The following is a 12,671-nucleotide window of genomic DNA, read 5'->3' on the forward strand; positions in this document are numbered from 1 at the left end:
CCTACGCCTGAGAATGCATTGAGCCTTCACAGCATTATCAGCCTTTTACAGTCCTGCCGCTCCATCCGTCAAAGCAGTTACCGTCGGCATAATTAGCTGATAGCAGCTCCGTTAGTTGGCAATGAAGATGGCTAATGATCGTGGATGCCCCTCGGTGATCAAACAAAACAGGTCCTCGTAGCCTCTCCTTCAATGTTTAAGTAATGCTAATGAGGAAGATCAAAAGCCCCGGCTTAGTTGTGTGACAATGACATGTTCTTCTTTCACCTCTAACAGATTCATACCGAGCGGCTTATGTTTTGCTTCATGAATGCATTAGTAGCGTTAGAGGTCTGTGAAGGTTCTCAGTCTTCCAGGTCATGGTATATCCAGAAACGCTAAAGAAAGGCAACTGGACATGCAGAGTTTCTGGAAGACATTTCATCCAAGTAGCTTCTTCGGTTCTGAAGGACTTTGGTGTTTAAATAGGAACATCTGTGAGTGACTAGTGTCTGTTGACGACTAGATATTTGCAAGACTAGTGTCTGAAGGAGATTCTTGGATGAAACGTCTTCAAGAAACTCTACAAGTCCAGTTGCCTTTCTATAACTTTTTTTGATATAGGTGTAATATTTTCTTCCACTTCCATTTATAGAAGACATTTGTGTCCAGGTGTGAACAAAGACTGATAGTTGTATCTTGTTTTATGATAATGCGACCAGCCACTTACCTAAGACTGCTTACCATAGACACATAGCAAGTAATGTAGCCTAGAGCAAAACGAGTAACAGAGTTTTCAGAGTCCTTTTATTCCCGCAATCTTAGTGTCAAAGGATTGTTATTTATTGTGTTAAAAGGAATTATTCATTTCAATTAGCCACTCATTGTATTCTCAATGTGGTCCGTGCTCTTTGTCTTTACAACTTGTTGCGTTCTCTACTTTGTTCATCAATCCTAAGCAATGAGATGAACGTAAATCACAAAAATTCACAATTTTTTAAAAGGGGAAAATAAAACCTCACGGAAATAATGGAATAGTGCATTGACAAGACTAGTCCCAGGTGAGTGCAAGAGAATTACAGACAAATCTCAGACTGCTCCAAATTACTAACAGCGTGCTTCAGGGTCAGCGTGCCCTCACAAGTTCCAGGTCTTTGTCGGAGGTCTTCTGCTGTATTGTATTATCCCATGTCCTTGACTCCTCTCCACGAGCACACACTGTTCCAATTTCATGGCAAAAAAAGCATGTTTTACCGAACCCCGGCATGTAACTTGGTCTGAAGTTTTCTATAGGAGTATGTGTTTGCGTGTGTCCGTGGTAGGGGTATGTCAGCTGGTCAACAAGATGGATGAAGCGTCCGGCAGCGTGAAGGCCTTCAACAGAAACGACGAGCAGTTCCTGGAGGCGTTTGCCGTCTTCTGTGGCCTCGGTATCCAGAACACTCAGATGTACGAAACGGTGGAGAGGGCCATGGCCAAGCAGGAGGTCACTCTGGAGGTCAGCCTTTTACATTCATATACAATCACGCATGTGGGGCTATTGTAGAGTATTAAGAAGACCTTGGGCAATGTTGCCAAATCTAAGATGAAGAATATGGTATTGAGGTCCTTTGTTCCAGGAATAGAGAGCAAGAGTAAGAGTCTACAGCCACACTAGCATAAGCATAAATGGCTTGCACCAGCATAGGCTACATACGTAGGTTACGGCGTCTATATCCTGAAGTACTTCACAGTAAATGTCTGTTTTGCCTCATTGTGTTGCACCAAGCTAAGCCAACCACGTACTGTTTCACCAATCACCATATTGGCAACATTGAGTCCAATCCTGAATTTATAATTAACCATCATATTTTTTATTTTTTTCCGTTAATAGTTTTTGGTAAAATGCGGAAGATTATGGAAGAATGCGTTTGTTCATAATTAGCCTTCATTAACTTAGAATGAGTCCTTCATATCTATCTAGCTACCTAGGCAGAGAGTCCTCTTCTACGGAGTCCTCTGTGTCTTGCAAGTAATGTCTCAACAGCTGCCTCACTGCCAAACTGAACACTTGCGAGAACGTCCCATTTTTTTAGGCTAACGTGATAGCCCCTCTTGATCGCTAGCAAAAGCGGCCGTTCAGGTGGCTGCAAACTGCAAACTCGCCACTGGGCTTCATTCAGACGTGGATTTAGACACATCCTGAGTGGTCTGTTCACAATTGCACGCAAGTAACGGATCAAACCAGTGGATCGCTATGTTCGGCTGTTTCAGAACCAAGAACAGTGCTGTTTGTTGTGCACTCACTGAATGCACATTCTTTGTCATTTTCTTTTTTTATTTATTACCACGCAGACATTAGTTTGTTAAAAGACCCGCATAAATGTGACGTTATAACTTCAACCCTGGAAGTATGGTGAAGTGCTGTGCTGTTTACAGCAGGGAAAGGGAAAACTCTTAGATTTTGGCATGGCTGTTGGCATGGCTAATTATCCACATGCCGATGTTTTGTATTTGGATTTATTTATCAGTTTAGCTATATAATGTGTTAATGTTCTTTTCTAAAATATAAATGCAGCAATACTCACATATGCACAAGGTCATTACCTGAGTAGGCGGTACGTAAATGTGGCCAGGTCATATTGTGTGTTCACATTACTAAAGGAATGGGGCGACAAGCGCCACAGACCACCTCCAAATGTGAAACGATTGGACCTTAAACGCGTCTTCAGCGTATCCCTTGTGTTTACGCTTGTGCTTTCATCTGGCCACTTGTGATCAGATCACTCTGGACACGTGTTAATACCAGCTCTGAACGGGGCGCCAGTGCGTGAGACTGCAGTGCGGTGGCCTTGAAAACAAAGACAAGCACAGTGTGTGTGATAGAGTTATTTGCAGGCGTTTGAGTGACAGTGATGAGGCGCGGTAGAAGCAGTTTCCTGCCTCAATCCTCTGTGCAACACAGACTGAAAAGCCCTGATCCGTTATAACCAAGCCTGCACACACAAACGCAAACACACTCGCAATCCACAGTGACACTTTCCATTCAGCCCTCTAAGTCGCACACACATACAATACGCAGAGCTGTCAGCTTCAGGGTGTCAGAGGGTGACGCCTCCTCTCAGACACAGCTGACGATCACTTCCTCCTTTGCTTTGCTCAGGGCACAGTGAACCACCGTGTTAACCCTGTCATCAAAAATTAGAAACATGAGGGTTAATGAAGGGACATATCCTCTACTGTTGTTCAAATTAAAGCCACATGCCACTGAAATGATGCAGATATATCAATAATGATCAATCATTATCTCTCTTTTGTGTGTGTGTTCCAGGTCTTGTCGTACCACGCCTCCGCGGCAGAGGAAGAATCGCGGGAACTCCAGGTAACCGCGGTAAATCCAAATTTATTCCTACAACAATACACACACTGACACGCTCCCACACACGGTCTGTCCAAAACACAGCTGTAAATGCGAGCAGATGCCGTCCCTCAGGGTCAGAGGAAGCTTGCGCAGATGAGAAGCAGCGATGTAACACAACACCGCATCAACATCAGCAGGAAAGGGCCAGAATAGCAGCTCCACACGGGCGATTTCCTCACAAAACCTAACTGCACACACGGTGCAATTTTTTTGTCCAGCATAGCACGAAATGAGTTGAAGTAGCATTTATTAACCTTGAACGGTGGATTTGGATGACATGAGGCATCCACCTTTTGATATCCAGCTATTATTTCAAGCAAAATGTGATATGCTTATAGAAGTTACAATTAAAGTCCACAACATCATCTGCACTCATGTTAAAAGATGCACTGGCATTGTTGGGAAATAAGCAGTAGGTGGAAATAGTGGACTCTGAGCAGCGTCTATAGTACCCAACACTTGATTCCCAGAAGCAGACAGTAATTCAGCAACCAGTGACATCGCTGGTTCTCAGAAGAACAACAGATTTCAAAACTAAACCTCAAAGAAGATATAGATATAAATTGAATTATATTATTATTTACTTTGCAGATCTAAATTACTCACACAAAATGTTGTTATAATTCATAAACTTTAAATTATTATTATAATTCTGTGCCGCTAACCAGCGCATCAGTACTCCAGTTCTGGGGCAGTGTGTCTTATATATTGCTGATAAGAGTGGAAGTCCATTTACCAAATGCTGTTTACTTGACTGAGTGCTTCATTTCCCCTTTAAGCTGTCCAGATGTATATAAAGTAGCTACAGTTAGCCCCACCTTTAGCAGGTGCGACATTATCCATATAATCCAGGTCCTTTAAATAGCCTATATGCTAGTGATTTGGGCCAGTTTGAAGAAGAAGTACAATGTATAATCCAACATTTCCTTGTAATTGGTGGAGCAGAGCGTAGTATTAATTAAACAAAAACTCGAGTGAGTTTGGCGGATGTGTGGGCGGGGCATCACTCCACTCTCGGACTGTACTGCACAGACTGCAATACAGTCCTTGGCTCAAAAGACGTAAGATGGTGCTGCCCATATCCCAGGAAAATAGCGTCAGTTTGGCCAGTGCAAGGAAGCAGGGACGCATTGTCCATGTTTATATACAGTCTATGCCCCAGACCAACTCAGCTTCCCTCAGCCCATTTACAATTATCTCACAGGTGTACCAGGTTGGTTCAGATGATTTATAGCCAAATCACTGAATACAATAACTGATGTAAGTGCTACAAAAGATACTAAATAAAAACATCAAAACTGCCTGTATAAATTTGTCTCCGGCTTCGTACAAAAAGCTGCCAAAAGAATTAAAGAATCAACCTTAGCAGGCAGACTGTCTTATGATTTTGTTCAGTAACTCATTATACCATCTAACCCAGAGACCCTGGTTCCTGACTGAACTCCGTGGCAGCCCTCCAAATAGGAACCAATCAGTGCAGCCTTGCCCTCCCATCCCCCAGCCTTAACAATGACACTACATGACCGTCCGTAAAGGTCCTGTTCTTTTCTCCTCTCCTTATGATGAAGTGGTTGAACTAACAGCATAGCCTGATTAAGTAGCCTCCCTTGGGTGCTCAAAGGAGGATGTGTCACTTCGGTATCTAGGACACCGGCTTGATTTTTCGGTTACGTTCCACCCAAGAGGCCTCAACTTGCAGTATGTGCGTCACATTATAGCACAGAAAAACCTCATAAATGTGTAGTTAAAGTTGGTTATGTAACTGTAGCAGAAATAGGAAATTGGATTAAGAATCTGGGAAGTGATTACAATGCATTTACTGTCAATCTAAACTATGCATTTATCAAAACTGGCAATCTGTTATCAGTATTAATGTGCTGATTCTGTGGCATTCCCTAATATTTGTATATTTGTGTTGTGTGCGTTTCAAGGTGTCCACAGTTCCGTCAGCCCAGTCGCTGCGTCTTTTGGATTTCAGCTTCAGTGACTTCGACTTGTCGGACACCGAAACCACGCTGGCTACCATTCGCATGTTTGTCGACCTCAACCTGGTCCAGAACTTCCAGATGAAGTACACGGTGAGAACTGATCTGGACCGTTATGCAAGTAAATCCCATTCTGTCTCGCTTCATCTGCCCACTTTGGTCCACAGCAAGCTGTCTTTACAAATACGGGACAGATGATCATTAGCTTTGCTTCGTTTGTTGCCCCAGACAATAAATATAATGTCTTGAGAGACACTTGCTGTTCCATATAACTGATGACCTCTAACTCGTGCTTGGAGTTGTCGAATTTTAAAGATATCTATAGTTCCCACAACTGTTAATTCCAATGGGAGAGAGACAAGAAAAAACACTTTTCTTGGAACGTTCCTGCCTGTGGACCAATTTCAGGAGGATGTGGCAGGCTATCAAAAGAACCTGAAAAAGGAAAATTGAGCTGCGATAGCACGTAGAGAGAAGAGAAGGCCACAATTTTAACTAAAGTATGGTCCAATGATCTGAAAAGTCAAATGGGAAAACAGGAAAATACATTCATATATTTTATGTATTTTCAAAGTGGGTGAGAAAAAAAATCTCTATTCAACAAGCTGACTCAGGAGCTTGAGCTGAGAAATATAATTCAGTTTAAAAATTGAAGTGTGAATCAAACACCTGTGATGCTTGGTCAAAAGTGAGAACAGGTTTTATGATTAGAGATTAAAAGATGCGCAAAAGGTCAATCAAGAGCATGTTTTATTAAAATTAAGCTGTAGACACTTTTAATCCATTTCAATTGCATTTATAAAATCATGTCTTTACAAAATAACACACGTAATATCACGTTTAAAACTCCCTATGTCCAAGGAGAAAGCAAATGCAAGGCAAATAACACAGGACCCAGAATATAACCTTGTGTTATATAACCAGTGCAACAACACGATTGGAGACCTGTGGTTCCAGGATTCCTTGATTGGTTTAACTCTCCTTTGTAATGCCTCTGTTGGAATCAGTGGTAATATACGGAACCCAGACTGAATGAAGACTAAATCAAGAAGGTTTTTTGGTACTTTCGAGGGGCGGAAAAGGTATTTATTTCATTATTTATGAAAAGTGGCTGGATAGTGTTATGTTTAAAGTTATAAAAAAGAAAATCGCAATATGTTAACTTCTGTTAACTTTTTGAAATAAGGGGTGCCCAATACGTCGTTCGCAATCGACCGGTAGATCGCTAAGGTAGTGCAGGTAGATTGCATGCCATTGAAAAAAAGTTTTAGACGCTTTAGCCATGCACAACATCAACAACTCAAGACTACCATCTTTCTTAAAGGGACAGCGCTATTTTTCTAAAGATGCTGTGCAGCAGTTTTTCTTCTTAGAATAATAAAAACAGATGGATAGAGCTTTTAACACTGTAGCAACAATTAATGTGATTTAGGGTAGGGTATTTTCTGTATCACTAGATTACTTTGTCTTGTTCATTGTTAAAGTTGCCCGCTAGCTAAAAAAAGTGTGGGCACCTCTGTTTTAGACCATTAGCTTATATTTGGCGTCTATTGTTTTGTTCTTTTTGGTAAAGGTGGTGGGAGCCAGATTCAGGGCTATGGGTATATGTGACACAAAACATCCATGAAGTATTTGGAAAACATCACCACTTTACCACCTTTTATTTTTAGACAAGTATCAAGGAAACAGACACTACAGACAACACTTTAGCTTGAAGAGAAGAGCAGCTTCCTGCATTATAAATTACACAAAACAACCTGCTTCTCGTCAGCAGCATTAGACCATTAGAACATGAGTGTGTTGGTTGATGAGTGAATGCATTTACATCTGAGTTAATATTTGTGTGTTTGCCTGCATCCTTAACTCAGAGACCACACACACACACTCAACAGTGCCATGCACCTAAAACACTTCCCCTCCGAAAATCACTCACACACTCTCTCCCCTCCATTACCGCCGCCTGTCAGACCCCGGCGCTCTCCTCGCCTGACTCCCGCTCGGCGCCAGCATCGGCCGCTCGCCCGGCGGGTTTGGCTCTCCTCCTCGGAGCGCTCTCCTCGTGAAGAGGTGATTGTGCGTCGGCGGCTGACCTCCGGAGTGCCTGCGGAGAGAGGCCTCACAAAGAGGAGCTTTGATTGGAGGAAATTAGGGCCCTCCAGCAGCGCAGGCTGTCAGTTTGACATTCACACCGAGAGCTGACACACCGGCCACCCTAAAGCATCGCGCCCTGGGAGACGTACCGCACAACATCTTATTATTTAATTACTTCTGAGATATTTAATGTCGTAAACTCATTCATTCTAATCTGAGATCAAATTATAATGATCCCTATGGAGAAAATGAGCCGTGATGTGATTAGTTGAATAATGGTTTGGGGTTCTTGTGATGCCTCCGATTGAATTAGCTTAACTCGCCATGTAGCAACAGGCTAATAAAGCAGAGAGCACTGATTTGCTGGCAGGGTGAGTCTTCACTGTCAGAAATGTCAAACGGCCTGACAGCAAAGTCCCTGTGCACGTCAAAATTTGCTTTTTCTTTGTACTCCTGGTATTTCAGCTGCGGAAATGTGCCTGCACTTGGGTTATTTAAGGGTTGTTGTGCTCCTTCACGACGTTAAGCATTAATAGTGTTGATTTGTCGCTCCAGTAATGCAAGGTTTTGGTCGTCGGCTACCGTTTGCCGCGTTGATAATTGTAATTACGTCTCCGCCAGTGACAACTTCCCGGGTTTCTGCAGGCACTTGTGTTAATGTTACACCTCTTTTTCCAAATGCAACAAGCCAATCAGCACACCAGTTACCAGTACTCCACTATATCTATCGGAGAAAGCTGCATTCTCCAGGAGGAGTCAGGTTCTTCTAATTCACTACCTCGAAGAAATCCCTTTCCTGGAGAAAGCCGGATCTCTTATCTCTGATTTCACATTTGTTTAATACTGTATGCACCGCAAAAGCACATTATTAATGCATGTGTTTTACAAGGGGGCAGTGGCTCTGATCAATATTTGTGTATTAATAAGGATCAAATGACTACACTAGAGCATGAAAAATGACGTTCAAAGTGACAAAACCTGCAGAGTCTTTACAATGACCGTAAAGTTTGCATGACCTGTAGTCAAAGTAGATGTAGCATATGAGAAATAGCAGCTTTTAAGGCCAGAGCTACATCATGTATATTTAGGCGCCGTCTTAGAGAAGGGCTCCTGTGGCAATATGTAGCCTGGAGGTAGAACCCAAATGTGGGACGCACACAGCGGAGCAAGGCTGGATTAAATAAGGACGTTCAGTTTAATGAAACTTACAGTTAAGGTAACATGAATAGCTGCAGAGAGAAGCAGGGCTATCTAAATAATACAAGACTAACGCAAGAACAAGGAACACAGGCAAAGAACCACAAGGAAAAATACAGACAAACTGACAAAGGTAGCGGCAGGGTTATATATACAGACTGAGAACTAATGATGGAACAAGACACAGGTGAGACCAATTGGGGAGGAGCTATCATACAGGAAGTGCAGGTAACTGAAAGACACATGGTGAGGGACCATTTCAAAATAAAACAGGAAATGACGAAAAGCCAACACGACAACAGAAAACTCAGCAACTTGAAGGTACAGAAAAGGTTCAGAAGTCAAACTTTTGTCAAACTGAACTACACAATAAACGTCAAATTACCTCAATGTATTTACCGAGTAACACATACACACTTCATAGTGAGTGGGAGAGTGGGGGTTGGGGGAGGTCCTTTGGAGCTGACAGCAAATTCTTCTCCATTATCTTCCATCCAAGTGGCTTAAAGAGGTTCAATTCATCTTTTCTCCGTTCTCTCTTGTGCAGAGTTTATGTCAGTGGGTTCTGAGCGTTAAGAAGAACTACAGGAAGAGCGTGGCCTATCACAACTGGAGACACGCCTTCAACACATCACAGTGCATGTTTGCACTCCTCAAGTCAGGACGCCTACAGGTGAGAGCAGTCGTGAATGATGCTTTTTATCAGGGAGACGTAATGATGCACCTTTGTTTTCCACACAGCTACAAATCCAACCAGGTTTTAATGAAAATTATTTCCAAAACATATAATCTGTATCCTATGTGTGAGGCTCACTAGGTGGAGCAGGTTGTACGAGGACCAGAGTGTTAGCGGTTCAATCCCTGGTGCATGGGCCATATGCCGAAGTGCCCTGGACAAAGACCCTGGTCCCCGAGTTGCTCCCAATGTATGAATGTGTGTATAAAGTATAAAGCTGGACGGTGGAATTGCTCTTCAAAATTGAAGCCAAAGCAAGTAGAGCTCCCCCTGGTGGCTGGCTGCAGTACAGGTCATAAGCTCCACCCCCTCCTTGTTAGTGGGCGGGACTTGGGCCAAACCAAAACACTAAAATACACGTGAAATACTGTTTTTTCAAGGATGGTTTCTGTCATTTTACGTACGTTTGGATAAGTTTTTGTTTTAGTAAGTGATTTGATGCTGTAGAAACAGGATGTGACTTAATGGCGACCAGCAGTTGCCACGCCAACCATTGTGTAAAGTGGTCCCGTGGGACTGTGAGAGTTATAAAAAAAAAGTAAGTACAGTGTATAATCCAACATTTCCTTTTAACTGGTGGTGGCAGAGTCGCAAGATGGCACCGCCCGTATCCCCGGGAAACTAGCGTCAGTTTGGCCAATGCAAGGAAGTGGAGACACATTGTCCATATTTATATACAGTCTATGGAATGAATGGGTAGACGTGTCGATGTAATTGTAAAGTGATTTTAGTACCATCAGGTAGAAAAGCACCACATAAATACAAGACCAGTTACCATCTAACATGCAGCTGGCAATAGGCTTCAGTCAATAGCATTTCACTGTGATGAATGACAGAGGAACCAAGCACACTTCCGAGGTCAGACATTAGAAAAGCCTTGATTAAATTAGACCCCAAACCCTGGTAATGAACAAGAAAAACTCGACATGGGTGTTGTGAAGAGGACGGCATGACTGATTTCAAACGACCACGGCTCCTGCGCACATATGAATTACCGTGCAACCACGTCATAAACTTGAACAACTATAACAAACAAATAACAACTAAATAAAGCCGAGTGATGCTGGGTTTCTGAAAGTGATTCACACTAAATGAGCTGAATGGATAAAATGTTAACAGTCGCCTACGCTGCCGAGAGCGAAAAATGGTTTGGGACACACCGAGCACTCATGGTTTCCATGATACAAAACAATTATTTCTGCATGAAACGCTACCAAATACCTGAACACATCGGCGTCAGCTATGTTCCCGGAGCACCACTCGTCGATATGATATGAAAGCTGATGTGTCATATGCAGCCTTGCAGTCCGCTCCAAGCCCACTCTGCCCACAGTGTGTCGAGAGTTACGACAACAATGTGTGTACCCAGCTATTTAATTTGGCTCGACTGCGGCTGCAGATTGGGATCTGTTCAACTGCTGTCACAGCTCAGATATATTCCCTCTTTTTAATCTACCATCCATCTCCTGACAGAAAAATCTGAACGATCTGGAGGTTTTGGCTCTGATGATTGCAACGCTCTGCCACGACATGGACCACAGAGGAGTCAACAACTCCTACATACAGAGGTGCAACAGGAGAGTCTCATACTGCAGGTGTGTGGTACAGTAGTGTGTGTGGGAGCACTGTATTCACCCTGTGTGTCGTTCCAGGAGTGACCACCCACTGGCCCAGCTGTACTGCCACTCCACCATGGAGCATCACCACTTCGACCAGTGCCTCATGATCCTCAACAGCCCTGTAGGTTCTCTAACTCGCTCACACATGCGTAGGAGGCTTTCTTCTCTCTGCACCAACCCTATACTTAGCAACTGCCGAATTAGAAGAAACATTAGGCCTAAATGGTAGCTTACATTGTCCAGTGAGCAGCGGGTGTTGTGAGGGGACGGATGATAGTGGCTGGGTGGGTGCTGTTGTCGTTGTTGGTTCAGATCAGGGGCTATTGGTTTTCCACTGCAGCATGGAGTCATACCTTTGTATCCCGTAGAACTCCTCTTATTATAACACAAAGCTGCAAAAAGCAGTTTTAATGGCTGTAAACAATGTATAATAGCTAAACCATTGAGCCAGCTAGACCAATATACAGTAAAGGGTCATTAGCTTTGACATAAGCTTTTTTCACAATACATTATGCTTTCTTATTGTATCTTTAAAACCCATTTTTTGAAGATCTATATCAAGAGTGTTTATATCACTGGTTTAAATTTGAAAAGAACCTATAGGCCAATATTTTGTTCTTATTCTTTTTGTAACTCTTTTCGCTTTGTTGGAAACATATGTCTTCTTCTCTCTCTGGGGATATATGACAAGGTATGTAACCAAGTATTTAAGGTTAGAGTAAGGAACATAAACCGATCAGGCATAGCGTTAGGACCACCTTCCTAATGTTGTGCCTCCAAAGCAGACTGGTGACTCATCAGAGAATGGACACGGGCCCTCTTAAGGTGTCCTGTGGTGTCCACCATGGTGGTTCGGGGGAGGGGCGTCTGTGGATCATCCCACAGAGACTTGATCAGTTTGGGATCTAGTGAATTTGGAGGCCAGGTCAACACTTTGTGCTGTTCTTCATGTTTTTTTGAGTTGTTCCTAAACCGTTTTTGTGTGTCGGGCTGCTGCCATCAAGGAGTGTCATTGCTATGGGGCGGGGGTGCCTGGTCTGGTCTAGGTGGGTGGTACGTATCTAAGTAACATCAACATGAATGAATGCCAGGTCCAAAAGTTTCCAAGCAGAACACTGAATTGTCACAAGATGGTCAATGTTATTTACTTTTCCTGTCAGTGGTCTTAATGTTATGCCTGATCAGTGTACGTTAAAGCACTACTGAGCAATGACAGTGTCTGCACTTGCACGGCCTTTGGCATCAGTGTTATTGGACATTGGCGGGTTGCAATCTGTGTTTGTGTGTTTTGACCAGCGATACATTTCAATGACAAACTCCAGATCCAAACTTTAAGAGTCTGAAAACACCTGTCCAGATGTGTTCACCGAGCGCAGTAACACTCTAGTTTATAGTCTGAGGTGTGTATCAGTGCTGCTGTGATTTTAAACAGACTTGCATAAACATGCGAATGGCGTCGTGTATATCAGAGTTGTTTGGCATGCACTGCTGACATAGTTCCAGGATTGTAGTCTCTCTGCAAATGTTATGACAGCACACAGGCCTTTCCCACTAATTTTACACTTCTAAGTCCTAAAAATGAAATTTGAATGCTTTAAGATTCAGTTTTGTTTTCGGCAAACCGATCGTTACAAAGATATATAGCAATTTGAATATCGGCACAC

General features: G+C 43.0%; 1 protein-coding gene across 8 annotated transcripts in view; it reads left to right on the plus strand.

Moving 5' to 3' along the window:
• Positions 1-12,671, plus strand: part of pde5ab (phosphodiesterase 5A, cGMP-specific, b) — an 88,166-nt gene that overhangs the window by 61,706 nt on the left and 13,789 nt on the right. For 4 of the 8 annotated variants that reach the window (XM_084545987.1, XM_084545985.1, XM_084545984.1 and 1 more), the window contains 6 exons: positions 1,302-1,477; positions 3,290-3,349; positions 5,311-5,457; positions 9,200-9,325; positions 10,862-10,956; positions 11,041-11,128. In XM_084545987.1, coding sequence (XP_084402113.1) covers positions 1,302-1,477; positions 3,290-3,349; positions 5,311-5,457; positions 9,200-9,325; positions 10,862-10,956; positions 11,041-11,128 — 692 coding nt within the window. The remainder of the gene's footprint in view (positions 1-1,301; positions 1,478-3,289; positions 3,350-5,310; positions 5,458-9,199; positions 9,326-10,861; positions 10,957-11,040; positions 11,129-12,671) is intronic. The other 4 variants (XM_084545988.1, XM_084545986.1, XM_084545982.1 and 1 more) reach the window with 1 other exon arrangement.

This window comes from Chelon labrosus (assembly GCF_963514085.1).
Source record: "Chelon labrosus genome assembly, chromosome: 1".
In the NCBI taxonomy this organism is placed as follows: Eukaryota; Metazoa; Chordata; class Actinopteri; order Mugiliformes; family Mugilidae; genus Chelon; species Chelon labrosus.